This window comes from Acanthochromis polyacanthus, chromosome 13 (genome assembly GCF_021347895.1).
Source record: "Acanthochromis polyacanthus isolate Apoly-LR-REF ecotype Palm Island chromosome 13, KAUST_Apoly_ChrSc, whole genome shotgun sequence".
Classification (NCBI taxonomy): Eukaryota; Metazoa; Chordata; class Actinopteri; family Pomacentridae; genus Acanthochromis; species Acanthochromis polyacanthus.
In genome coordinates this window covers 20,166,138-20,191,663 of record NC_067125.1, presented here as the reverse complement: position 1 = coordinate 20,191,663, position 25,526 = coordinate 20,166,138, and the positions used below count along the sequence as shown (strand labels likewise).

General features: G+C 40.3%; 1 protein-coding gene across 3 annotated transcripts in view; it reads right to left on the bottom strand.

Annotated features, from left to right (window-relative positions):
- Positions 1 to 24,116, bottom strand: part of LOC110972007 (vascular endothelial zinc finger 1-like) — a 71,662-nt gene extending 47,546 nt beyond the window's left edge. The window contains exon 1 of one of the 3 annotated variants that reach the window (XM_051958336.1): positions 23,923 to 24,116. In XM_051958336.1, coding sequence (XP_051814296.1) covers positions 23,923 to 23,955 — 33 coding nt within the window. In that variant the 5' untranslated portion in view covers positions 23,956 to 24,116. The remainder of the gene's footprint in view (positions 1 to 23,922) is intronic. The other 2 variants (XM_051958337.1, XM_051958338.1) reach the window with 2 other exon arrangements.
- Between the last annotated feature and the right edge of the window lie 1,410 nt (positions 24,117 to 25,526).

Sequence of the window (25,526 nt, the reverse complement as noted above, 5' to 3'; positions counted from 1 at the left end):
GGTGCATCCTTACCTGTATCTACTGCTGGATGGCAGCAGTTCAAAAAGAAAAAATAGAAACACACAAACAAGTTTGAAATAAAAATGAACTTTGAAATCATTTGTCATGCTGACAAATAAATACATGAAATTGTGTTTTTTTTTTTCTCTCTCCCCCTCGTTAGATACCATCATGTCGATGTGGAAATGGACCGGATACCATGTGTGGTGCACACCTTACAGCTGGTCGTCCACATGATGCAGAAGGAGGCAAGTGTCCAGAGGATCCTTGTGAAAACCAGGTCTGTTGTCAACCTCTTCCGCAAATCCTCTGTTGCAACGCAGAAGATTTTGGAGAAATGTGGCCTTGTCCTTGTGACTGACTGCCCGACACGGTGGTCAAGCACATTCAGCATGATTGCTCGACTCTTCACAGTGAAAGATGCAGTCTGCCAAGTTGCGAATGAAATGGCATGGGACAATTTGCTCCCGAGTGAGTGGCAAAAACTGAACTCTTTGCATGAGCTACTGCTGCCATTCACAGAGCACACTCAGACACTACAGAGTGACACAATGTCCCTCTCTCTGGTGGTGCCTGCCCTCTTTGATTTGTTGAACCACCTCTCCAGCTTTGAGGACTCCACAAACCACAGAGACCTTGCTGGTTTGGCACAGAAGATGAGGGCAGGGATCAAACAGCGCTTTGCGTGGGCCTTGGACCCAACAGATGAGAAGTTTGCACCAATTGTGGCCACTGCCTGTTTTCTGGATCCCACAGTGTGCAAAACGCTCGCTGATGTCGCAGACGACAACATTCAGGATCTCCTGACAGCTGCAGAGAATTACATCATGCAATCCACTGATTCACAATCAAAAGATGGAGATGTGCCTGAAGATGGTGAGCAGGCCCCTGCAGAGGAACCAAAAGCACCATCCACACAGCCAGTCTTTAGATTCCTGTCCAAGTACCGCAGAAAGCCCAAAGAGAGGAACGCCACAAACCTGAGGCAGCAGCTGTCGAAGTACAAGGAAGAGCTTACACAAGCCATCACTGCAGACAATGGAACTGACTTTTGGCTGGGGAAATGTGACGGCATCTACCCGCACCTAAAGCCGTTTGCATTAGATGTACTAGCGATGCCAGCTTCTCAAGCATTTGCTGAGCGAGTGTTTAGCGTGACGGGTGACCTCACTAGAGGAAAACGCAACCGAGCGAGGGCCACGTTGGCACGCAGTGCTTTCCTGAAAATGAACCGAAATGAATATTGAGTCAAGCAGTGCATAGTTGTACAATGTACAGAGTACAATGGTTAAATGTTTTGATGTTAGTATTTGGAGAATAATTTGATTTTTATTTTTATTTAATATTTTAAGAACTTTTAAGTTGATATCCCTGCTTCACTTTGAATATGTAAAATATGTTCAGCTAAAAGTCTGTCTGTCTCTCAATCCCGTGTGTGTGTGTGTGTGTGTGTGTGTGTGTGTGTGTGTGTGTGTGTGTGTGTGTGTGTGTGTGTGTGTGTGTGTGTGTGTGTGTGTCACTTAATGTTTAGGGGGAGAGCATTATTTTTTTCCTGGAAGAAAGCAGAGAGGGTGTTAGGTTTACATCATTAACCTGTTGAGTTGTTGTTTTCATTTTTGCAGGTGCTGAAAGACAATAGTTGCACTTTATGTTTTGATGGAAATTTAAGTTAATCCCTGCTCGACCTTGAATATATTCAGCTAAATGTTTCATGGTTTTGTACTTTGCACTTAAATTGTGCTTCTAATGCACTAAAGTTAGGGCCTGCCTGGCATTTCTGTTACAGTTGATATAAAAGGTATTTGCCTTGATGTATCTCTCGTTCTTGTGCTGCTTTGATTATGCACCACTTCTTTCGCAGAAGCCGTTAATTCAAGTGGAATGATTTGGTGAAATCTTATGTGCATTACACAATGGGTTTTATATTATATTTAACAACAACAAAAAAAAAAACTGGTCGTCTAAATTTTAGTCAACTAAAATTATTTTAGATTTCGTCGACTAAAATTTTTTGAATTTTCGTCGACTAAAACTAGACTAAAACTAAAATGATTTAGATGACTAAATTGTGACTAAAACTAAAATTCCATTTTCGTCAAGAGACTAAAACTAAAACTAAATTAAAAATGTCTGTCAAAATTAACACTGTGCTGAAAGAATTCGACCGCAGATACCAAGTGCCATCACGGAATTATTTTTCCCAAGTCGCCATTCCACAGATGTACGACGCATGCTTGGGGTCTGTAAAAGCGGAGCTTAATAATGTGGATTTCTTTGCAAGTACCACAGATTTATGGTCCAGTCATACTATTGAGCCCTACATGAGTTTTACTGTTCACTTTCTCACAAACGACTTCAAACTCAAAACACGCTGCCAAGAAGTCTCCGACTTTCCCAACTCCCACACTGGTGAAAATATAGCGGCTGCACTGCGGGATGTGTTGACGAACTGGGGGTTGCAAGAAAAGAAACAAGTGGCTATCACAACAGACAATGGCACTAATATCCAATATCACAATATATATCGATATCGCAGTTCTTGACGCTCATATCACATATTTCCAATATCGTGCAGCCCTAGTATATACTAGTAATTTTGTTCAAAACAATGCTGTTGCAGAGCTCACAAACGTCAACTGATAAACAGCAGCACCTACGAGAAATTTAAGCAATCTTAATTCTTTTCTATATTGTTTACCAAATGCAAGCATGAAAAATTCCATGAAAGTACCAGATCAATAAGAAGTACTAAGATAAGATAATTCTTTACTGCTCCCCAGGGGAAATTCACATTTGTAAGGGTAATATGATCGTTTGTACAGATCTTAATGATATTCATCCCAAGCAGGACTACAACAAACTTATTGATCATCCTAACTGCTTCTACCCTTTGGAGTAGGCAAAATGTTACCAGACATGACACACATTTCAAGAAACATCCCACATGTAGTCCATTACGGAGACATACTCGCCAACAATATCATATGACAAACATTCGAATGGTACAAGAACATAACCCATGCAGTTGCTACTGAATTGATAAGAATATGCTGCTATTGAAATGAAACACTCTTTCCTGAACTTTTCACCTATATCACCCAGTCCTAACTCGTGTACCTTAATAGCATGAAGTGATTCAATCAAAAAAAAAAAACTTTACTATCCTTTATTAAAACAGTACATTTAAAAGAGGTATCCAAATATTTGAGATCTGAATATTCAAATGTGGTGCAGGCATGTCACGGGATGTGCGACACCCCGTCACTTTAAATGCAATGCGGGGCATTTCATGAAGACAATGAAGGAAAGCAGTAGCCGGGCTCCAGACTAACTTTTTTTTCCTAGGAGCACAGTGGCCCCTAACTTAAAATTTTAGGAGCACAAGCAGAAAATTTAGGGGCGCACACCAAAATCGACTTGCAAAGTAAATATTCACATTTCCTCTCATTTTCGCTGTATAAATACTTGCACAATAAATGCAGAAACTATGTTTTCAATTCACAATTTATTGTGCAGCAGTTGACACAACATAACAAGAAAAGCACTCAGAGAGCAGTACTCCACCAAGGCTGCTCAGTTGATGTATAATTTCCGACGGATGAAATCTGTAATAAAAATGACCTTGTGCTTAGTATAGGCATGTGTTATGCACGTGCACGTTATGTATTTATACTGAATCACGTGTAAATTACTCATATAAAGGTCTGTTGATCAGTTCATCAATTTTGGCAAGCCTTTGTTTTGCTAGTATCAAAATAACTGTTTCCTTCAGGCTTTTATTTTGAAGACTTTCAATGCTACGGGCTTCTATTTTGTGACCCATTCAGTGGCACAGGAAGTGTTTCTCTAAGAAGAGGTTTCTTGACATGACGAAGACGCTGCTAAAAAGTCCGAAAATCCACGTAAAGTTGAAAGAAAACAGTTTCACGCTGTTGCTGTCTAGTAAAGGATGTGTCGAAACTTAGAAGCAGCTGGAATGGAGACAAGAAAGGAGTGAAGGACAGAAAGATGAATTTCTGTTTAAAATAAGGTTGAACATAAATAAAGGCTTTGTGAAACATCAGGAGCTTCACTGTCATTCGCCCCTTGCTCTCACACACATTGGCCCGCCTTCTTTGTTGGTGTTCGTCTCCTTTCTTCTTCTTTTGGAGTTAATGTCAGTTAAACCAGGTCATTTGCACGAATGTCTACTGGGCTGAAGTGTGGAGCAGAAGTTTGTCGGCAACAAAAAATATTCAATAGTAAAAAAAAAAAAAAAAAAAAACAATCGGCAAATTTACTGGTCGCACATGCGCAAGTAGATGAAAAATTTACTTACACTCGCTCAAATTTTGGTCGCAAAATGCGACCATTTAGTCGCAGTCTGGAGCTCTGAGTAGAGAGATCCTGTGGATACATATAGGAGCAAACAACCAAAATTATGGCACATCCCACTGTATCAGTGCAGGGCTTCAGACTGTGACCAAGGTGGTCACATATGTGCCTCTTGTTATGAGCGTGCAAGTTAAGTCACTCGAACCATTGTGGGTAGCGACTACGTTAACGACAGTGGTGGAAAGTACAACTTTTATTTCTTTCATGGCTTCCCGGCTTGATGTAAAAAACAAGCTAGTTAAGCTATTGTGTGGAGAGGAGGCAGAGAGGGTGAGGTCCAACACAGAAACTGATGATCAGACAGCAGGCGCTGACAGGAAGATACTAAAATAGTGCAGGAAAAAAACAATACATACAATTACAATGACTAACTTATCAGATTTGATTTGGCGCAATCACTTACTGAAAAAAATTACATTCAAGAATAAGGGTTAGCATTTTGACACAATACAGGAGAGTCTGCACACTTGTGCATACATATATTACACAACAGGAGTTCCAGAGAGTGTTCCAAAGCAACCAATGTATTATTGCAGAAGGCCAAATTTAAATCAGGTATGTTCTTCATTGTGGGTGTTTGTGTGTGTATATATATATGTGTGTGTGTGTGTGTGTGTGTGTGTGTGTGTGTGTGTGTGTGTGTGTGTGTGTGTGTGTGTGTGTGTGTGTGTACTAGGGCTGCAATTAACAATTATTTTAATAATTGATTAATCGGTTGATTTTTTTTTGATTAATCGATGAATCAGATAAAAAAATATTTTTTAATTTCTGCTTCTTTATTCAGAAATAGAAGATTTGGACTGAGAGCAAATAAGATCATTGTAGAGAAGCCTTTGTCTTCAACCATCGAGAGAAACCTCATGTCAGTGATGGTCATGTTGAGGATGCTCTCAGTCAGACAGCTGCTTGCTGTGGTGTACATGATGCCTTTCTCATCATAAAGCCTATCAATGCAATCCATCCTGTCTCACTCCAACAGAGACCAGTGTCTTCACTCAGACTTTGTCAGAAAATTTAAAACTTGAGGCTCAATCTTTAAATTATTACCACCCCTGTGTGCAAGTTATGTTTATTTATAATTCATATCCAAACTAGGGATGGGAATTTCGACTAATTTCGCCACCGACTAGTCTCAAATTTTATTTGAGACTAGTTGACTAGTCTATAAAGCCACATAATGACAGTGAAGAAACATTTTCATTTATATCCTGCTCAGTCCTGTTTCATTTGTTGAATTTACTCTTCCTTTGAAAACACCTCCTCCGCTCTGCCTCCACCTCGGTCTGTTCAACTCGCTCTGCAGGTGAAGTATAGACAGCTCCGCGACATGGCGAGTAGTGGTGCAACGGATCACTAAACTCACGGATCGGATCGGTCCTCGGATCAAGAGTCACGGATCGGATCAGCAAAAAGCAAAAAAAACAACAAACAAATACACATACGTTTTGTCTGTTATTATTAGATGTCACTTCAAATGTGTGGATGTGTTTCCACTGTCATGGCTTTCTTATGCCACAGTGCCTACACACCGTCGCGGTTTTGTCCACTGACCTCTTTCCTTCGTCGTCATATCTGACAGGGAAACCAAAATGCTCCCATAGAGGGGATTTAAGTGTCGCAGGGTGTTCAAGCTCCTCCTTTCCTCCACTTGCCATGTCTGCTCTCTTACTTTCTCCACTCGCACTTTTTTTTTTTTCAGAAATCGATCCACGGGTCATGTGTGTGCCAAACCGATGACGTCGATCCGAACGGATCACGGATCAATGGTGATCCGTTGCATCACTAATGGCGAGAGACGTATGAATCACGCGACACAATGAATCAATGATGAAATTCGTTGCCGACGCTTTTAATAATCGATTATTATCAATTTTATCGATTCGTTCTTGCAGCCCTGATACGTACTTTAGTTTGTTGATGTCCACATATTGGGCCACAAAGCTGTGATATTCAGAGCTTCACTTCTCTCTTCTGCTTTAAAATTTCATTCCATCATCCATCACATGGTCTAATATACAGGTGTCAAACTCAAGGCCCGCCACGTCATTTTACGTGGCCCACGTAAAATGATGCTGAAAAGTTCCGATTGTCTTTAAATAAATAAATCAAAAGCGTGCATTGACCATAAACTACATTTCCCACAATGCATACCGATTACGTTATCCACAAAGCGATGACATCCCACCACTAGATTGCAGTGTCTCCACAATCTGAATCAATGCTATTTTTACCTCTGCCAGGAGGTTATGTAATCACCGGAGTTTGTTATTCTGTCTGTCTGTCCGTCTGTGTGTGTATGTGTGTGTGTCTGTCTGTTAACAGCATAACTCAAAAAGTCAGGGACGGACTTTCACCAAATTTTTACAGGATGTCCGGAAGAGCAAGAGTAAGAATCGATTAGATTTTGGAGAATATCGATCATGCGCCATATCGTACACGGGGGGTGGGGGGTTATCCGAATACTCCAATCTCAAAATACATATTGGGATACCACCATCATGACCGAATATTGAGGTCCAGCCCTACTCATGATGTATATTAACCCTTTAATCTGCAGTCAATTCCAGCCATTTTCAGTACAAAAAAATCGCTAATATTCTATTTGTAAATAAAAAATATGACGAGAAATACAGGGAATATTGGACGCACATCGCGGGGTGCATTTCCTTGAAAATGACCTATTCTTGGTAAATATACCGACTTCAAGACATGTTTGGACAAAATATTTTACTGGCTTGTGTCGTCTGGATGTCCAAGGTTGGATTATGGCCGTTTTTTGTGGAATATTTTCATCTGTGTGTAATAATGAACCTGGAAATGTGAGTCGCGCTGTGTACGTTGAAGCCGTGTATAGAAAACGGATGGATGGATATTCGTTGTTTGTCGGACAAATGCGTTTATATTACCCGCTGTGGTAATCACATCTGAAAGTGGTTTATACCGGCGGATTCGTGAGAATCTAAGCTTTCCATCGGCGTATAGTGTTTGTATAATCACGTTTGCAGCCTTCGGACATTCTTGAACTTCCTATGCAAATTAGTAAGTGTACTGCCGGCGGTACACTGAAGTTTAACGGGTTAAAGTTTTTCTCCACTTCATCGTAGGGCTGGGCGATAAATCGAATTTATTCGCATTTTTAAAACCTGACGATTTGAAAATTTGCGAAATCGTAAAATTGAGGCGAGCTTAAATATATAACAACACAGATTCTTCTTCTGCCTTTCACGACTTGTGCACTGGCGTTTGCTTCTGCCTCTCATCTCCTTCCGCCAAAACACTCACACCCCCGTCATGGTGGACAGAACAGCAGACGAAGAGTTGGTCGCGAGAAAAGGGCCTCATGTTACATCGATTATATGGAAGTGGTTCGGCTTTGACAAGACTGACACAGACCAAACTACAGTCATGTGCAAGGTTTGCAAAAGTACTGTGAAAACGAAGAGTAGCAGCACAACTAACCTCTTTCAGCACCTCCGGCAGAGGCATCCTAAAGAATGGGAAAAGTGCCCTTAGCTACGGGAGTAGTTCCGTAAAATACGGATTCGTCCTTTATTTGACTATTGTAGCATCCCGTATTGATTCAATACGGGACACAATCCCGTATTGATTCAATACGGGACGCTAATTGTTCTGTATTTTCATAAATGTCCCACACACATCTGTCACACACGCATCAAAACTGCATAATAAACAAAATAAAACACACGAAATATTAAGGGCAGCCAGTTTCATCTTCCTTAGACCTATGTAGCGAGGACCCGATGCAAGGTCTGTTTGCCGGTTCTGCCGCGGGTTTCCTGGTTACAGACGCTGCTGCTCCCGTATGTTTAAAAATGTCTACACCCAAAACTCCACCACGTCCAAAGGAGCAAAAACGTTTTCAAAAGCACAGGCGTGAGTGGGAAGACTGGAACCCTGGCAATAGGTACAGGGCAAACTGTGTTTTCTGTTGCTCATAGACTAGCTGAAGTAAGGCAGCATCAGGAGACCAACATGTAAGAAACATGAGAACAGAGAGAACCCAACCAGCAGGTCACAGTTTATCATCATCTAATCATCTCCTGAAGTCCCTTTGGTAAGGGACATCAGTACATGGTTGTGAATTTACCAGAGGATGATTATAGTCAGACTAATGTGGCCGTAGCAGTCTGCGTGAAAGGGCACAATTTATTACTGGACCGTGGACCAGTAAACAGTAATTTTTTACTGGACCGAAACAGTTTTTACTGGACCGAATATTTTATGCACAAATGTACCAAAAGTTGATGTATAATTTAATTTTAATAATTGTTATACAAATTTACTACTTTATTAATTATGTCCCAGATACAACACGATGCCATGGGCGAAGAGAAATTACCGTTTTTATATAGAATAAACCATACAAAATTAACTATTGGATAAAGAAAAGCACTCATTTGAGATCAAAACATAAATCATGTACTCAACCATGCTAGAAGTACTATAAATCACAGAGCAATGTGGCTGGGCCAAGCAGAGCGACCCTGTAGAAGCGAAATGAGGTGTGGTTTATTTATTTTCTGTTTATATCATGCATTTTTATCGAGTGATATCGCTGTTCACACGACAGCCTCTCTGAGGAGCAGCCCTCCCCATTCGGACGGCGCGCCGCTGCGCTGCGCTTGCTGTGTGCTTTGACTTTCGGAGCAAGACAGCGGCGCTTCGTTCCGTTGCGCGGCGCAGCACGGTCGCATTATGTGGAACTTCGGGGTTACAGGAAAAAAATTACACCGGACATGAGACCAGTAATGTAGTAAGTTTTACCGGACTTTTGGTACACAAATCGGATTTGACCGATGGTCCGACGTCACTGGCGCACACTGCCGTAGACTCTACAGTATTTTAGTGACTCAATAAATGCCTAAGTTGTTTAATAGTATTTTAAATGCTTTTGGGTTGTTGTTTTTTTTTATATCATTTATTTAATAGCCTATATGTGACCAATAAATGGCCTTTGCCTATCTAAAGAAAAACTCACTCAGAACTCTGATATGTTAACGGTACTAGAGATCGACCGATTATCGGTCGGGCTGATTATCGGCGCCGATATTTGGAAATTTGACGTATATCGGCATCGGCCTTTTTTTAATCCGACCGGTCGATATGAAGAAATCAATTTAAAACTGGGTTATTTCGGCTCAAAAGCAGCCGCGCCTCTCTCTCTCCTGCCTGCTGTCTCCTGCACTATTCACCCCATCCTCTGATTGGTTAAGCGGCAGAGGCAGAGCCTCCGAAGAAGAAGCTGTCCTCACACACACTGGAGAGTGAGAGGAAAAGTTTTCTTGTGTGAGAAGCTCCGGACAGAAAACACGTGTCAAAGGTAAATGCAGAAAGCTCTTCCGAAATTGTAATAAAGATCCCAGTACTCTGCATCTCACAACTACTACTAACGTTACAGTGAGCAGCAGAATAGCATAAGAGCAGAGTAAACCTTAGCGGCAGCTCTGCTAACTCGTATTACGTCCCAACATGTCTGTGAATTATTTAACCAGTTGCGCTTCAGTTGCGCTTCAGTGTCCAGCCCGTGGTACACTTTGAGATCTGCATAAGCAATTTGCTAAATGTCTGAAACTGCAAACGCGATTATACAAACACTATACGCCGATGGAAAGCTTAGATTCTCATGAATCCGCCGGTATAAACCACTTTCAGATGTGATTACCACAGCGGGTAATATAAACACATTTGTCCGACAAACAACGAATATCCATCCATCCGTTCTCTATACACGGCTTCAATGTACACAGCGCGACTCACATTTCCGGGTTCATTATTACACACAGATGAAAATATTCCACAAACTAGAAAAGTACTCGGAGAGTGCAGACCTCCGCCAGGCCATCGCTCAATTGTACAGATGACCAATCGGAGTTTGTTTGTCTGTCTGTTTGTGTGTTTGTCTGTTAACAGCATAACCCAAAACGTAATGGAGGGATTTAATTTAATTTTAACAGTTTGTGCACAAAGCATAACATGCATGTACAGTGTAACAGCACAGTGTTTTGACGCACGCACATAACGGTAGCGTTGCACGCGCATGTAACGGTACCGTATGCGTCGCCGCCGCTTCGTTTCGTTGGTCCCGAATCGCTCGGGCAGCCTGAACCGGCCGCGCGGAATTCGGCCGTCACCCGGGATCTTTGTGCACAAAGCATAACATTCATGTACAGTGTAACAGCACAGTGTTTTGACGGCGGCGCCGCCGCACACACGTAACCGTAGCGTTGCGCACGCACGTGACGGTACCGTACGTGTCGCCGCCGCTTCGTTCCGTCGATCCCGACTCGCTCGGGTAGGCCGAACCGGCCGCCCGGAATTCGGCCGTCGCCTGGGATCGATCCGGCGACCTCTGTCTGTACAATTGAGAGATATTGTCCTTCGACCTTCAAAAAAATCCTGGATCCAGACGGTGATCCGGATCACCTCCAAAATCTAATCGATTGTTACTCTTGCTCTTCCGGACATCCTGTAAAAATTTGGGGAAAATCCGTCCATGACTTTTTGAGTTATGCTGTTAACAGGCGCACACACACACACACACACACACACACACACACACACACACACACACACACACACACACACACACACACACACACACACACACACACACACACACACACACACACACACACACACACACACACACACACACACACGGACAGACGGACAGACGGACAGACGGACAGACGGACAGACTCCGGTGATTACATAACCTCCTGGCGGAGGTAAAAACAGCCATAATCCAACCTTGGACATCCAGACGACACAAGCCAGTAAAATATTTTGTCCAAAACATGTCTTGAAGTCGGTATATAATCCACGAATAGGTCGTTTTCAAGGAAATGCACCTCGCGATGCGCGTCCAATATTCCCTGTACTTCTCATCATATTTTTATTTACAAATAGAATATTAGCGATTTTTTGTACTGAAAATGGCTGGAATTGACTGCAGCTGAAGACTGCTGATAATATCGAGATGGAAACAGTCCATGATAGAAAAGCATGTGTGTGTGATTAAGAGAGAGTGCATAAAAAACTCAGTTCACTTGTTTTTGGGAGCGCTAAGGTGGAGGCTGCTTCGCTTTTACCATAAAATTAGTTCGTCGATCTGGCTCTAAACGCTCTGCAGACTATGTATTAGCAATGGGAAAAATACACCGTACTTTCTGGACAGTAAGCCGTTACTTTTTCTTACGCTTCGAACCCTACAGCTTATACAACGATGTGGCTAATGTATAGATTTCTACGGGCCAGCTTCATGCCGTCAATACGTTTATCCTCGTCAGAAGGAAATTACCGAACCGGTCACAGTGGACCAATGAAACTGTTCGAATTAAATCAAGCGCACTCACACTAAATTCTTCAGATCAGTCATTTTGCGCTTCATGCACACACCCTCATCATGGAAAACACACGAAGGAATGCACATGATTTAGCTTTTAAGTTAAAGGCAATCGATCTGTCGGTCAAAGAAGTAAACAGAGCAACTGCACGTATTTATTTTGAGATCCGAATATTCGGATCCTTATATTCAGGTGCGCTCAATAGTCCGGAAATCACGGTATGTAATGTGGAGAATAGTATGTAATTAAAGTCACGTGAAAAACTCTACAACTCACGACTACTAACGTTACTATGAGCTTTCTGGTCCTATGATCTGAAAATGAACGGGAAGATGAGAGAGTAAAATTCAGAAATGATATTACTTTATAAAATCTCTGGAAGCAAGTTTTTATTTACATTTACTAGAGATACTGCTGAGCCTGAGAACTCCTGCACTTTTTGTTTGAAGTTAAAACAAAGTTAAATTATTTCAGTTATATCGAACTTTTACTTTATTGTGAAAAAATTCAGGGAGCTATTATTTCAGTTTTTATTTGCATTTACTAGAGATAATGCTGAGTCTGAGAACTCCTGCACTTTTTGTTTTTATTTGAAGTTTTAAAAAAAAAGTTAAGTCATTTCAGTTGTATTGAAATTTTACTTTATTTACTGTGAAAATAATTCAGGGAGCTATTATTTAAGTTTTTATTTAACTTTACAAGAGGTGCTGCTGAGCCTGAGAACTCCCTGTATTTTTGTTGTGTTTGAACTTAAAACAAAGACAAGTCATTGTAGTTATATTTAAGTTTTACTGTATTTTCTGTGGAAAAACTTCAGAGAGCTATTTATTTAACCTTTTATTCAACTTTATAAGAGATGTTTCTGAGTCTAGGAAATTCAGGCGCTTCTGGAGCTATTATTTTCTATTTGTGTGATTCAATAAACATGCTTTAGGCATTTCAATGAAGTTCAGTGTTTGCATTATTCAATTTTTTTTATGCCAATTTTTACACTTTTACTGCAAATGAATATCAGCTCCAAATATTGGTTATCGGCCTCCTCTAACGATCGGTCCTGAAAAACCCATATCGGTCTATCTCTAAACGGTACTAAATAAATAAGTCAGTAAATACATTCATACACACATAAGTTAATACATTCATTGTATTAAGAAAATATTTCGATGGGAAAAATATCTGTAGAATTTCTTTGTCCAGTATTCTGCATTCAGTTTTTGCAGAATCCAGTATTACACACTGGTTGGTCATTACATTTTATTAGTATGGTTTCACTGTTTAAAATGATGCCACATCTTTTTAGACAGAACCTGTGATCATGAAACAATACAGAAATCTTAGTTTTGTGTTAATAAAGCACTTAAAGCTTTAAGTATGACTAAATGCTTTTTGCAAAATTAAATAAACCACTCCTTGGGTGGTTGTGGCCCCTCGTTTGGTAAAGTTGGAAAGATATTCACAGATTCAGACTTCCAGCATCAATAACTCATTAGATGTAGGTTGTCAAAACATAAACGATGCCTCTTTTCCATTGTTGTAAGGCAGATGTTGTGCTACAAGCTCAGTTTTATCAAAAGTAGCTGTCTTTCAAGTTGCAGAAATAACACTGGCGTCTATGAGCAGCCGGCTGTGAACAGGGACCACCTGCAAATTGCAAAACTCCTGCAACAGCGAAGCGAGAGACAAATATTCAATAACCTCACTCTGATACACTGTTGTGTCAACAGAATCACTGCAGCCTTCAATTGGCTCCAGTTGACACCAGTGTTATTCCTGCAGCTTGATAGACAGCTACTTTGATAAAACTGGGCTTGTAGCACATTGTCTGCCTTACAACGATGGAAAAGAGGCATCGTTTATGTTTTAACAATGTATGTAACAAAAATCGATTAAAATCATAATCGTCCAAGATGACTAAAAAAAACGAGATTTTATTTTTTGGCCATATCGCCCAGCCCTACTTCATCGCAATAACTCTTGTAAATATGCTTTTAGTTCATTCTTTATTTTTCCTTGAACCCAGAGTTATTTAGCATTCTAATATTTAATCTCCATGCTGTTGTTTTCTATCCACTATCTCAGTGTAATTTTAAGTGGATGGGGAAGTGATCTGATATGTCCCAATGACTTATTTCACATTCTTTTACCTATGGCTCTTTGACTTACGCATATGTAATCAATCCTTGAACAGGCATTATGTCGATTTGAGTACCGGTTGTGAAGGTCTCTCCAGATATTTATCAAACCAAGATCCTTGACTTTAAACTATTGTTCAATGTTAGTGGTTTACCTTTTTTATTTTTATTTGTCACGTCCAGTAATATTCGGATAACACCGTCATCATAACCAAATATTCGGATATTCGGGTCCAGTCCTATCCTCTTGATGGCACTAGTCAAACCATAAACATTAACTGATTTAATGAGCCATTCGCAGTTTCACTGTACTGTCCGTGTGTACTTAGACTTGCATGGCTTAATCTTTGAGACAAGCATGTGCTACTGGCAGGATCAACCAGGTAGCCCAGACAGGATGAGCGTGCGGCGCACGCCCGAGCGTAGGTATGCATGTGTTAACCGGACTTCTCACAAACATGCTCACAATCCAAAAACAATGAACAATTTCTATGAACAATGAGCACAGAATGCCTGCAACAGTGAAAAAGGTCAGTAAATAAAAATTGGGATGCCATCAAAGAGGCTGTCTGTGGGCCTCTTGTATCAGGAGTTGTTCCAGCCACGCGGTGGTGGGGCCCCTTAAGTTGTTTGTATGAGTGATTGTTAGGGATGGGCATTCGATAAAATTGTCTTAATCGATCGTTGGGAGAATTAAGGATCGGTTTTCGATTAGTCGTATTTCTTACACGTCTGAACAAGACCGAGTGGCGAAAGAGGGCGAGAGAGCTTATAGCTGCCCAACAATGAATAAAGCTTATTAACAAAGCTTGATAATAATAATAATACAAAAACAGTAACTCACATATAACTTCAGCACTAGTCTACTGATATTTGTTGAGAAAGATGAGCACGCTCTGGGGTTAGACGTGACCGCAGCCTAGTGACCGTCAGTCTAACTGCTGAAAACACCTGCTCTGAGGGGACCGACGTTGCCATAATGCACAGGTACCTACATGCTAATTTAGCAAGCCTGGGGAACCTTGTTTCGTTCACTTTCCACCAGTCTGTAGGGGTGCAATCCAGAAAATTCTTAAGTTCTGCGTCAATGCCAGACTCGTATGGAGTGGAATAGTGCTCCCCAAGGAGTTGTGCCATAGCAGAAACCTGGGACTTTGAGGCCGCAACTCCAGAGTTTGCGCTCCCCTCGTCCGCGTCTGCTCGTTGTGCATCGCAGTTCCTCCGTGTCCATGCTAACACCGAGCTAATGCTAGGTTGAGAGCAGGATGAACTGCCACGTAACAGGCTTGGATGCATGGTGTTGAAGTGGTACATCATTTGAGTCATGGACAACTTGTACCTATACACAGTTTCGCAGTGCCGGCAGTTAACTAAGTCATTATTTAAGTCAAAATGCTCCCACACCACACGTCGCCGTGACTGCTTCATGATTAGCCTACTTCTCATAGAAAACATGGAAAGTTCAACTCGCTGGAAATTGCTTGTGCCGTCTTTTTTCAAATAGCCTACTGCCCCCGTGTGGTAAATTTTTTAATTGCGGCCACACAGCCAACTTCATTGCATTCCTCAAGATTCATGCTATGCAACAGAACTTGTGTTTGATTATCGATAAGAAATGAACGTCATCGACAAAATTCTTAATGATCAATTAATCAATCGCCGATTAATTATGTCCATCCCTAGTGATTGTCATTCAAATTCTGTAGACTGACTACCTTGTTCTCAAATTAAAATAGGCCAGAGTTAATCAGTAAAATTCCTCTGAATCAAGCAGTGTTCAAACACTGTTAACAGTTTGGGCTGAAGATAGAAATAAAATAAGGAAGGATTCAGATACCTTTCTCATATGATGCAGCTTACCATCACTGCCATTTCAGGTAAACAAACAAAAAAATTAACTGACAGGCCTCGCATTGTTTGTTTTGGCAAGTCAGCTAAACAAACAAGCTTGTCTCGGATCCTTTGCTGATATTCACCTTCAACTCTCTGCCGGTTGCTCTTCACCTTTTCTCAGCAGGAGCTATCTGGGTTAAAACCTCCTGCACCTTTACGTCAAATATTTCCACCTCACCAATGCGCTGCTTGGCTTTGCTGAGTCTCTGTAGAGTATCCTCTATTTTCCCCGCAGTTTCCTCCAACTTCTGGTTGATGTCTGTTCTCATCTTGACAAGCTGTTTTTGTAATATCCTCCTGGAAGATGATATTGGGCTCTTACTGTTTGGCTTTGGCCATGGTTATGTTTATGGTGTTACGAATGAAGGCTCACGTGACCATTTCTGCTAGCATAGCCTCGTCGCTACAGCCTGCATCTTCTTCATGTTAGTTCAGTCAGAAGCTGACACTTTAGATTGCCATCTTCATTGTCGTGCCACTGGAAGTTGCCATCTCAAAATTAGACAAGTCCAACAGCCTCCCCTCACTCAATGATCACACTTGAAACAAAAATGTTGAAAACTACAATGGAAATGAAAACAAGTAACGCAACTACCCCAAATATTTTTAAGAAATATATGAAAAGCTACCAGAAAACAGTAAATGATGAAAGATAAAGATATGCTCAATCAAGTACAGATCTTGCACCAGACAACGACATGGCAGAGAAATATCTACTTAAGTTCAGAGTGTTCCGAGAGCGACCGCGATCCACGGGATCGCGGATTAGCGCTCATCTGTCCGCAGATTGCTCTCCCACAACCTATACGTGGATCCAAACTTTAAGCCGTATCACTGCCGAAGTCTAATCACTTGGTCCTTGTGTCATTTCTGACCGACCCTGAAAACTTCACTCAAATGCCTGAGTCCATTTTGAGTGATGTGGGTAACAAGGAAATGATTCACACATGCTGATCGTCACATAACTCCAGCGTGGCTCTCAGCGGCGAGACCGAGACGCCCCGTCTGCCCCAGTTGTCCGACCACGGAGCGCGTTGCCCGGGGTCGCGTCCCGCTCAGGCTGTTGTCGACCCTCTGGACGACATGGACATTTCTCTCCACTCTTTGGTGGAATAATTAATCTAATTTACCTCATTCTTTCAGTGCTCTAACGGATCTGGATGCAACAGTTTCCATCATGGTGATTTGTCTGGTCTGTTGTCCGCTCATTTCAGCTGTTCTAATATGTTCCGTGATTTATTTATTTTTTTAAAAAGTGTGTATTATTGGAGCACCGATGATTTTTTTTCTTTTTTTGTATTCCACCACAATATTGCACGGTTGTAAAACAGTTTAGCTCCACTTTGGTGAAGAACATCAGTGAATTAATTGTTTATCATGGTCTTCAGCAGTAATTTTTATTGGTAAATGAGAGACATTAGTATCGCACAGACATAATAAGGAGTAGACGCCGCTCGGGGTACTGCGCAGCGAGAAATACGGCCGCCATCTTGGTCCGGTCACCCGCTTCACTCAGCGCTGTTTGACAGCGCATTTAATCCATCTTAACTCTGAATATTAAACTGATTTTCATGCGTTTTTTATTTTTTTGCTGCAAACGTCATACATGTAGCTATGATACAGGACAAATGGTTTGGCGTATTTTAATATTCATAGCGGGATTAACAGTAATAGAATTTTCTGAAATTAAGCTCGACTGTAACTATATATATACATATATAAACAAAATACTGACTAATGAACACATTTCTATATAAAACTATATATATATATATATATATATATATATATATATATATATACACACATACTATCATTTTCTGATATATCTTTTTAACATATATGTATGAATTATATTGATAGTCTATATATGATTTATATAATAATTTTCTCTGATATACTGATTATATTAATACTCCAGATATGATTTATATATATATTATGTTTTCTGATATATTGATACTCCATACATGATTTATATATGTTGTATGATTTTCTCTGATATATAACTTTTATCTAATATATATATTGGTGAATGATGTTGATACTCCATCTATGATTTAAATATATTCATTTTCTCAGATATATAACTTCTATCTATTGTTTTATATAGAAATATGTGTTCATTAGTCAGTATTTTGTTTATATATGTGTATATATAGCGTAATCATATATTGTCTCTTCAAATTATTAAAATAATTGACTTTACTGCCATTACCTGCTTTTCTAACATATATTAGTGTGTGTGTGTTTACAGTGTTTGCAAAATACCCGTCTACAGTCGAGCTTAATATCACAATATTCTATCACTGTTAATCCCGCTATGAATATTAAAATACGCCGAACGATTTGTCCTGTATCATAGCTACATGTATGACGTTTGCAGCAAAAAATAAAAATAAAAAACGCATGAAAATCAGTTTAATATTCAGAGTTAAGATGGATTAAATGCAATGTCAAACAGCGCTGAGTGGAGCGGGTGACCGGACCAAGATGGCGGCCGTATTTCTCTAAGAGACCAGGCACACATACTACTGGTGAAAGTGCAGTTTGCATGAAAATTGTGTACTTAAAACTCACATTTTGATGAAATGTACTTAAATACACAAATCACATGACAAAACCAAGTGCTAGAAAAATGTTAAATTACACAAATAAAATGCACCAGAGGCCACCAAATAGCACTAAAAAAATTCTAAATTTTCTTGGGGGGGCATGCCCCCAAACCCCCCTGCATTTTGCGCGCCTTCGGCACGCTTCGTCACGCTGCGCACGCTGCCATTACGCAAAAGTGGTGCAGGCTACTTTATTTCTAGTGTAGGCTACTAATACTTCTTGGGAACACTCTGTTAAGTTAGTGGGAAAATAAAGACCAGTCCGTCTGAAATTGCATCTAACTCACAATGCCAAACAAAATTCATTAGTAATACTTCCTGATTCCCTCTGTGTTAAACCATCAACAATTTAGCCCTGGTCAAAATAATATCTCAAACTAAATCTTCTACCGGTGATGAAGATATTTTCCCAATATGTTTTTTAAAGACAAGTAAGGTTTGGTTTTAAGCTTTGTGTATGATGATTTTGTCAGACAACTGTTTATAAAACAGCAATTCACCAGTCTGGAAACTGCCTATGAAGGAAGGGTTAAGATGTGTTGTCAGTGAGTCGCATGTCAATCACTATTTAATACTTGTTCCATTCTCTGACAACAGAAATTTAAAAAAAAAAATGCAATACTGTACTCTCACTTGAAAACACTTCGAAGTTTTACAATGCAATTTCCAACTTGTATAGTCTGATCTTAGCACAAACCACCACAGCAAATCTCTACAAAATTCTAAAAATTTTGCAGATAAAAAAAGAGAAATGGCTGGAACAGAATGCAACCAACAACAGTTAAAAAAAACTGTACAGAAGACTTCTTAAGTCTGCAGCTGCTGGCAGGCATTGTCCAATTGGTCATGGCTGATCCCCAGTGGAATAGGATGAACAGAGAGAGGGAGGACGAGGGGGAATATATCAGCTACAGAGAATGCAGAGATTCACACTGTAACCAGAAGCTTTGCAACAGGTCAGCCTAGTGATGTGGTAATTGAGACAGCCTTGTTCATTTCTGTACTCACTACTGGGAAGGGTTAAGGACCTGACCCATGGCTTTTCAGGTTCAGCCAAGCATCCCAACCCAGTCAGGCAGGAGGGGGGGCGAAGGAGTTGAGGGGGCCAGGATTCCCAGCACTGCTTTATTCACAGTGTTCTTCTATGAATAGCACAAATCCAAGCACTGACGGCCTTTGGTTTTGGAGATGAGCAGGAGGACTAGAAGAAGGAGGCGTGGGGCCACGCGATATGTTTTAGTGTGGCGGAGAAAGATGGGGGCCTTCACAGTTTGTCGACTCGCTTTTATATCTCAGGGTTCCGCCAGCACATTTCAGCGTAATGGCCCGTTATGCTGTCAGTTTAAAAGATTACGCTGTGATTAGGGCCGCTACACTGTTATTTTGACAGATAACGCCATGTGCGTTTGTTTTTATCGACTGGGTGCCTATCTAGGTTAATTTATGTCTCCCCACCTCAGCCGTACTTTCCTGTCGATTGACCTGTTCCTGTCTAAAATCAAGAGTCGCTTCCAAACTCAGGGTTACAATTAGCATGTCTCGGTTGTTTCCATGATGCCATGTACGGTGAATAGTGAACTAAATCACGAGCATTTGGAGCATCTGCGTGACGCTCATTGGCTGGCATCTGGGCTGGCTGCTCGCGAGATTTAATGACGGCTATTGCACATGCGTGTGCATGTGCGTGCGGGAGGACCTGCCGTTACGCTGTAAAAAAATCCTGGTGAGAACCCTGTATTTGCCACACTATGGCAATTCTCCGACTACAATCATTATTGCAAATAGCATTTTTCTTAGTATACGGAAGTCTGACACAGTCAACCGTGCTCTCTCTCTTTCTCAGCAAATACAGCAAATAAAGCAGCTTTTGATGATTTGTAAAGGTGATGTTCCTTCTAAGATGCTTCTAAGAGCTGAGAGAGATAGTGGCATGGAAAGAACCAAACACAGATTAAAGCCTCAAGTAGCATTGATCGGGTCCTCACATTTTGCTGGTCAGCTAATTCAAGCATGTCCACCAGCTGGCACTATGACTGTATAGCAGCCTATGGATGTAATGAGGGCTGGACTCCAATCACACATGTAAAGTTTGAAGCAAACTGAAGCATGTACAGGCTGGTTAGTCAGCACTTCCTTCCATTGTATCACTGTAGTTGACACATACTGGCCATAGTCAGTGTTTGATTGTTTCCAGGGGGCACTCTTGAGCCATTTTTCACACACGTGTGCAATTCCCCTAAAATATCAAATTTTTCGTCAGCCCTGACATGTGTACCAATTTTCACGTAGATTTTTAGGCCTTCAAAATGGAGATTGCTTTGCCTGCCAAAAAAAGAATATTAAGAAGAATTTCTTGCATTCCAAGAGGGTTCTCGCACTGCTGGTGCTTGGACCCTAATGAAACTAACCAAGACATTACATTTGTAGCTGCTGGCTTTGAATTCACCATAGCAGTCCCCTCTGACTGAATATTATGTCTACAAATCTGTTTCTGAATTACACTGTCAGATATTGTCTTGTACCAACTCATTAAATGCATTAACACATGAAGTGGACCTGAAATAATAAGTCTAATTGTTTTCTACACACAAGCTCTGGGTATTCTGCCTGCCATGAAACCAAGCTGTTACAAATGCAAACCACTAACAGCTGTATCTTTGTAACAGTGGAGGAAAGTAGCAGCCTACACATGGCAAGCCTTGCCACAGAAGTACAACAAATGCGGCGCTAACTGAAGCTTCATAAAATTACAGTCATGGGAGTCTACAGGCCTGTGTTTTGTAGTCTGATTAACAGTCTGAAGAGTGAAAACAGAATTTCAATTTCAGTTTAAAATATACTTTCACTTTCTGCATTACCATATTTTAACATTTTCTTGATTTTTAAGAGGCAGTAATTTGAAGACTTGAAGCAACAAGAAACTTCCTTGGTTAAGTATGTACAACATGTGGCAATTTGGTTATTAAAATGTTTGTTGACTTGAGTTTTTTCAGAAATAACACTGCAAGTGATAGAAGGAATGGATTTAAAACATTAAACCACAAATATTGAAGATTAATCAACCAACAAAGTTATATTAATAAAAATAATAAAACAGTCATAAGCAAAAAACAAAGGATGCTTTTTGTTATTTTTCAAAAAGATCGCAGATATGATCAGGCGTACATGACCTAGTTATTTCACTTGTTGTAATTTTTACCCCACTAAAACCTATCAACACACAGAAACAGAAGATACATACATTCTTTAAATATTAGTCTATTAAGAGCAGTTATGTCTGTTGTAATCTTGAACCATATCTGAAACCAAGGTCAGGCTCAAGACTATATAAATCAACTTCAGGAGAGAAATAAAGTACAACTTCTGAACAGCACTACACAGCTTGACATTCTTCCATGTTAAGCCACCACTGAAGGTATTCTATGTGGGATGTTTTGTACAATTCACTGGACGAATTCAAGAATTTCAATTATTACACAGAAACATAATGAGCAATGAGGCCGCAATGAAGCTTAGCAAAATTTGTCACAACACTGTGTTCAGAAGTGTGGCAGCTTTTCTCTTTATAGTCAACACTGATAATGTTTTAGCTCAATATATACTATATCTATTTTGAATCGACACAGAGCCTGCATAACCAACTGAGTCTACACGTGCACTCGTAGGGCTATGAAAACAGGAAAATTCTATCTAGTTACAGTGGCATAATACAGGCTTACATTTGCATTATATGTAAGCCAGATCTAGTTAAAGCCTGTTGCATATTAAATTTTGTTTCACTTAAGCATTATCTCTGCACAAATCAGATGCCATATTTACAAGCCATATTATTACATAGCGGACCAAGTTGTTGTAGTTTGCATCATCACAACCTGAAGTTAAACTTCTGAGGAGGTGCACATCAGGCTATGGTCCAGCTTTGCTTTAATCAGAATTTAATGAGGATTTCACTATTTTGGATCTTACAAATTTAAAGAGATTGAATCAAGTTATCAAGAACAGCACACAATATTGTACAGCCAAACGGCCTGACATAACCTACTAATACTATAATAAAGATGGCATACTCTCTGTTAACATTACTGTTTCCCTTTAAAGTAAATTCATAACTATTATCAATTTGGACTTTTACACATCAGAAAGCAGGTAATGCTGTTCTTACCATTAGATGTTACTGTGAAATTCAACGACTTTCAAATTTACATTCAGTGCAAGAAATAAATTGCTACATTTGTACAATACTATGTAATTCATTAATTAACTAAATTGGAGAGAAATTTCTCAATCAGTGACAGAACAAGAGACACACTTGGACTGCCCGAACACCTGATCTGTAGCAAGTTACACTCTTTTGTCAATATGCAATTCAACAGTTTTTAAAGTCTTCAGTCACACAAGCAGGAAGTATATGTCAGAGGCATTATTTCTACCAAAACGCCATTAAAGCAAATGGTGACTATAGTAAGATATACTTCACCTTGCCGAATTTTTATTTACATTAGGTCGTTTGACCCTGCCCACAGTTTAGTAGATCAACATTTCACCACCGCTTTGTATTCCTGAATTATTTTACACAGCTTTTGCACACACATTGCAATGCGGGGCCATAGCTGTAACATTTCACTTAACGTTTGTTTACAGGATGCAGTCAAAGTGATGTGTGCCTGCCCGTGACTGTGAAAACACATTGCCGATGTTATATTATCCTTTGCAAAACAAAAGACCACATTTAGTTTTTAAATTAAATTACGGCAAGCGTAAAGGAGTGTCGGGTCCACAGTAAATGACGATTCGCCTAATTTCCATTCTTTTTTGCTATCTGCAGCTATAAATCTGTGGTACAAGAGGAAAGTTTGTAGCATCTGTGTGATTTAATCGCTTCTGCTCGCGTGCTAGGTACCGTCCTATTTACAATGGTAGCAACTTCACGTTAACGGGCAGGTAAATGGGTTAAAATCTCTGCAGCTGCTCTGATTCACACAGTGTTGAGTTTGGAACTCACAATAAAGCACTGCTTACCTGTTACTGTTACCTGCACTGCGGCGATGACTGCTGTAGCGCGGACGAAAAAAGTAACTAGTTAGCTAACCTGTTAGCAAATTAGCTTACCATAGAATACCTATATGAAACAGCAAAAGCTCGACTTGCTAGCTAATTTGCTAGCGCGCGCGCAGCAACAACGATGGAGCCAAATTAGCTTCCGTGCAACTTATCGTGCCAACTGAGACAAATCCATAACAGACATGTCAACCAGAGTTCACATAATTTAAACTACACCAAGACAGTGGCTCTGTGGAGTCTGTGTAGATCGGTAGACTCGACAGAGCCGGCGGTCTCGGGTTCGATAAAGCACCTTAGCAGTTTGCTAAAGTAACCCACACAGCGAAGCTACATAGCAAGCTATTGCTAACACCTTTGTTTTGCTTGGCCAACTCTGATTCGTTTCATGAAGTGATATATAGTATTTGAGGAAAAATGGTAACACTGTTTTGAAAACGATTAAGCAATTTTCCAGGCTACTGCTATATAGTGTCACTTACTTGGAATAAAAACGTACTCCAGCTCGGTTCCATTGCAACACTTATGCTAAAATCTGCAGGAAGCCTACAAGGAATCTACAACAAAGCAGCTAAACATGGCAGCGACAACTTCCTGTAACCCCCAGGGCTGAACCAAGTCCACTTATTTTTAGACACTTATTTTAAATCGTTAAGCATACGATCTATCGATCCATCTATCTATCTATCTATCTATCTATCTATCTATCTATCTATCTATCTATCTAAACTTACACACACACACACACACACACACACACACACACACACACACACACATATATATATATATATATATATATATATATATATATATATATATATATAATTCTAAATATATGGAATTAAAGTGTGAATATATATAATGTTCAGACTTTCATTCCATATATTCAGACTTTCATTAGATAGAGAGATAGAGAGATAGAGAGATAGATAGTCTGTCAAAATGTGTGTACATAGAAGTGTGCACTGAATAAAGTCTCTGTAAATTATAGACAAAACATGCATCTCTCATCACAAATTTTTGTTTATTCACCCAAAGTGCAAGGGTAAAAATATAAAACAGGTCAAGTTAAATAACTATAAAGCAAAATAATTTACAAAAAATAAGATTTTTTTTCTTCAAAAGGCAGAAGTACTGAACAATGCAGTTTATTTCTGTGGCAGTCACTCCAGCACCGACACCATACGTCCCATCAGTCCAACCATGGTGTTTGAATTTTCACCTGTCCTCTGGATGTTCTGGAGCATGGCAGTGGTCAGGCCTTGGTCTCTTCTGATCTGTTCCAAGAACCATTCCTCTGACCTCTCCAGATACTGCAGCAGATCCACAGTAGGATGGCCGGTTCCTTTTTCCTGCATAAAAGCACCCACTGAAATATTAGTTGTTAATTACTTTCTCTATTCATAACCACAGTTAAAGTAAATGTTCTGTTTTGTGATTTTAGGATGGGCCAAAAGATAACATATTGATCATGTTGATGTCTGCATAGTCTAAACAGATCTTACTTGATTTGGTCTGTTGAAAGGAGGACAGCATGGATGCACAGCAGGACGTGACCAGTGAGTTGCACAGTAGCGGTCCTGGTAACTGGACCTCATCATCCAAGGCCGACAACAATACTGACAGTCAATAGAAACTTTGAGGTAGAAATGTATGCAGAATTCTACTTGTAGGGGGGTTGTAATTATTCATTGTGGATTTACTGATGATCTAGTGCCCTGGTAGTTGAGATAATGATGAGTTGTCATTTTGTCGTGATTCATTGCACATGGGTTGGTCACTTTGCAAAAGTGAACCAAATACACACCAAGCAATACTCAGTGAGTATCTGTACAATTTGAGAATGGGTTTTGAAGGCCTATATAAAGGCCCAAAAAAGGCCACCATTGTTAGTCCAGTGAACAGCATCATGCCGCGTCTATCACATGAACAACGTCTCCGGGCACTGGGTATGGTGGAGGCCGGTTTGAGCTACAGTGATGTAGCCAGGCGTATGGGCTGTTCCCAACCCACAATCAGAAGCCTGGTCCAAAGCATGCGCCGACGGATTACTGCCTGCATCGAAGCAAATGGAGGCCATACT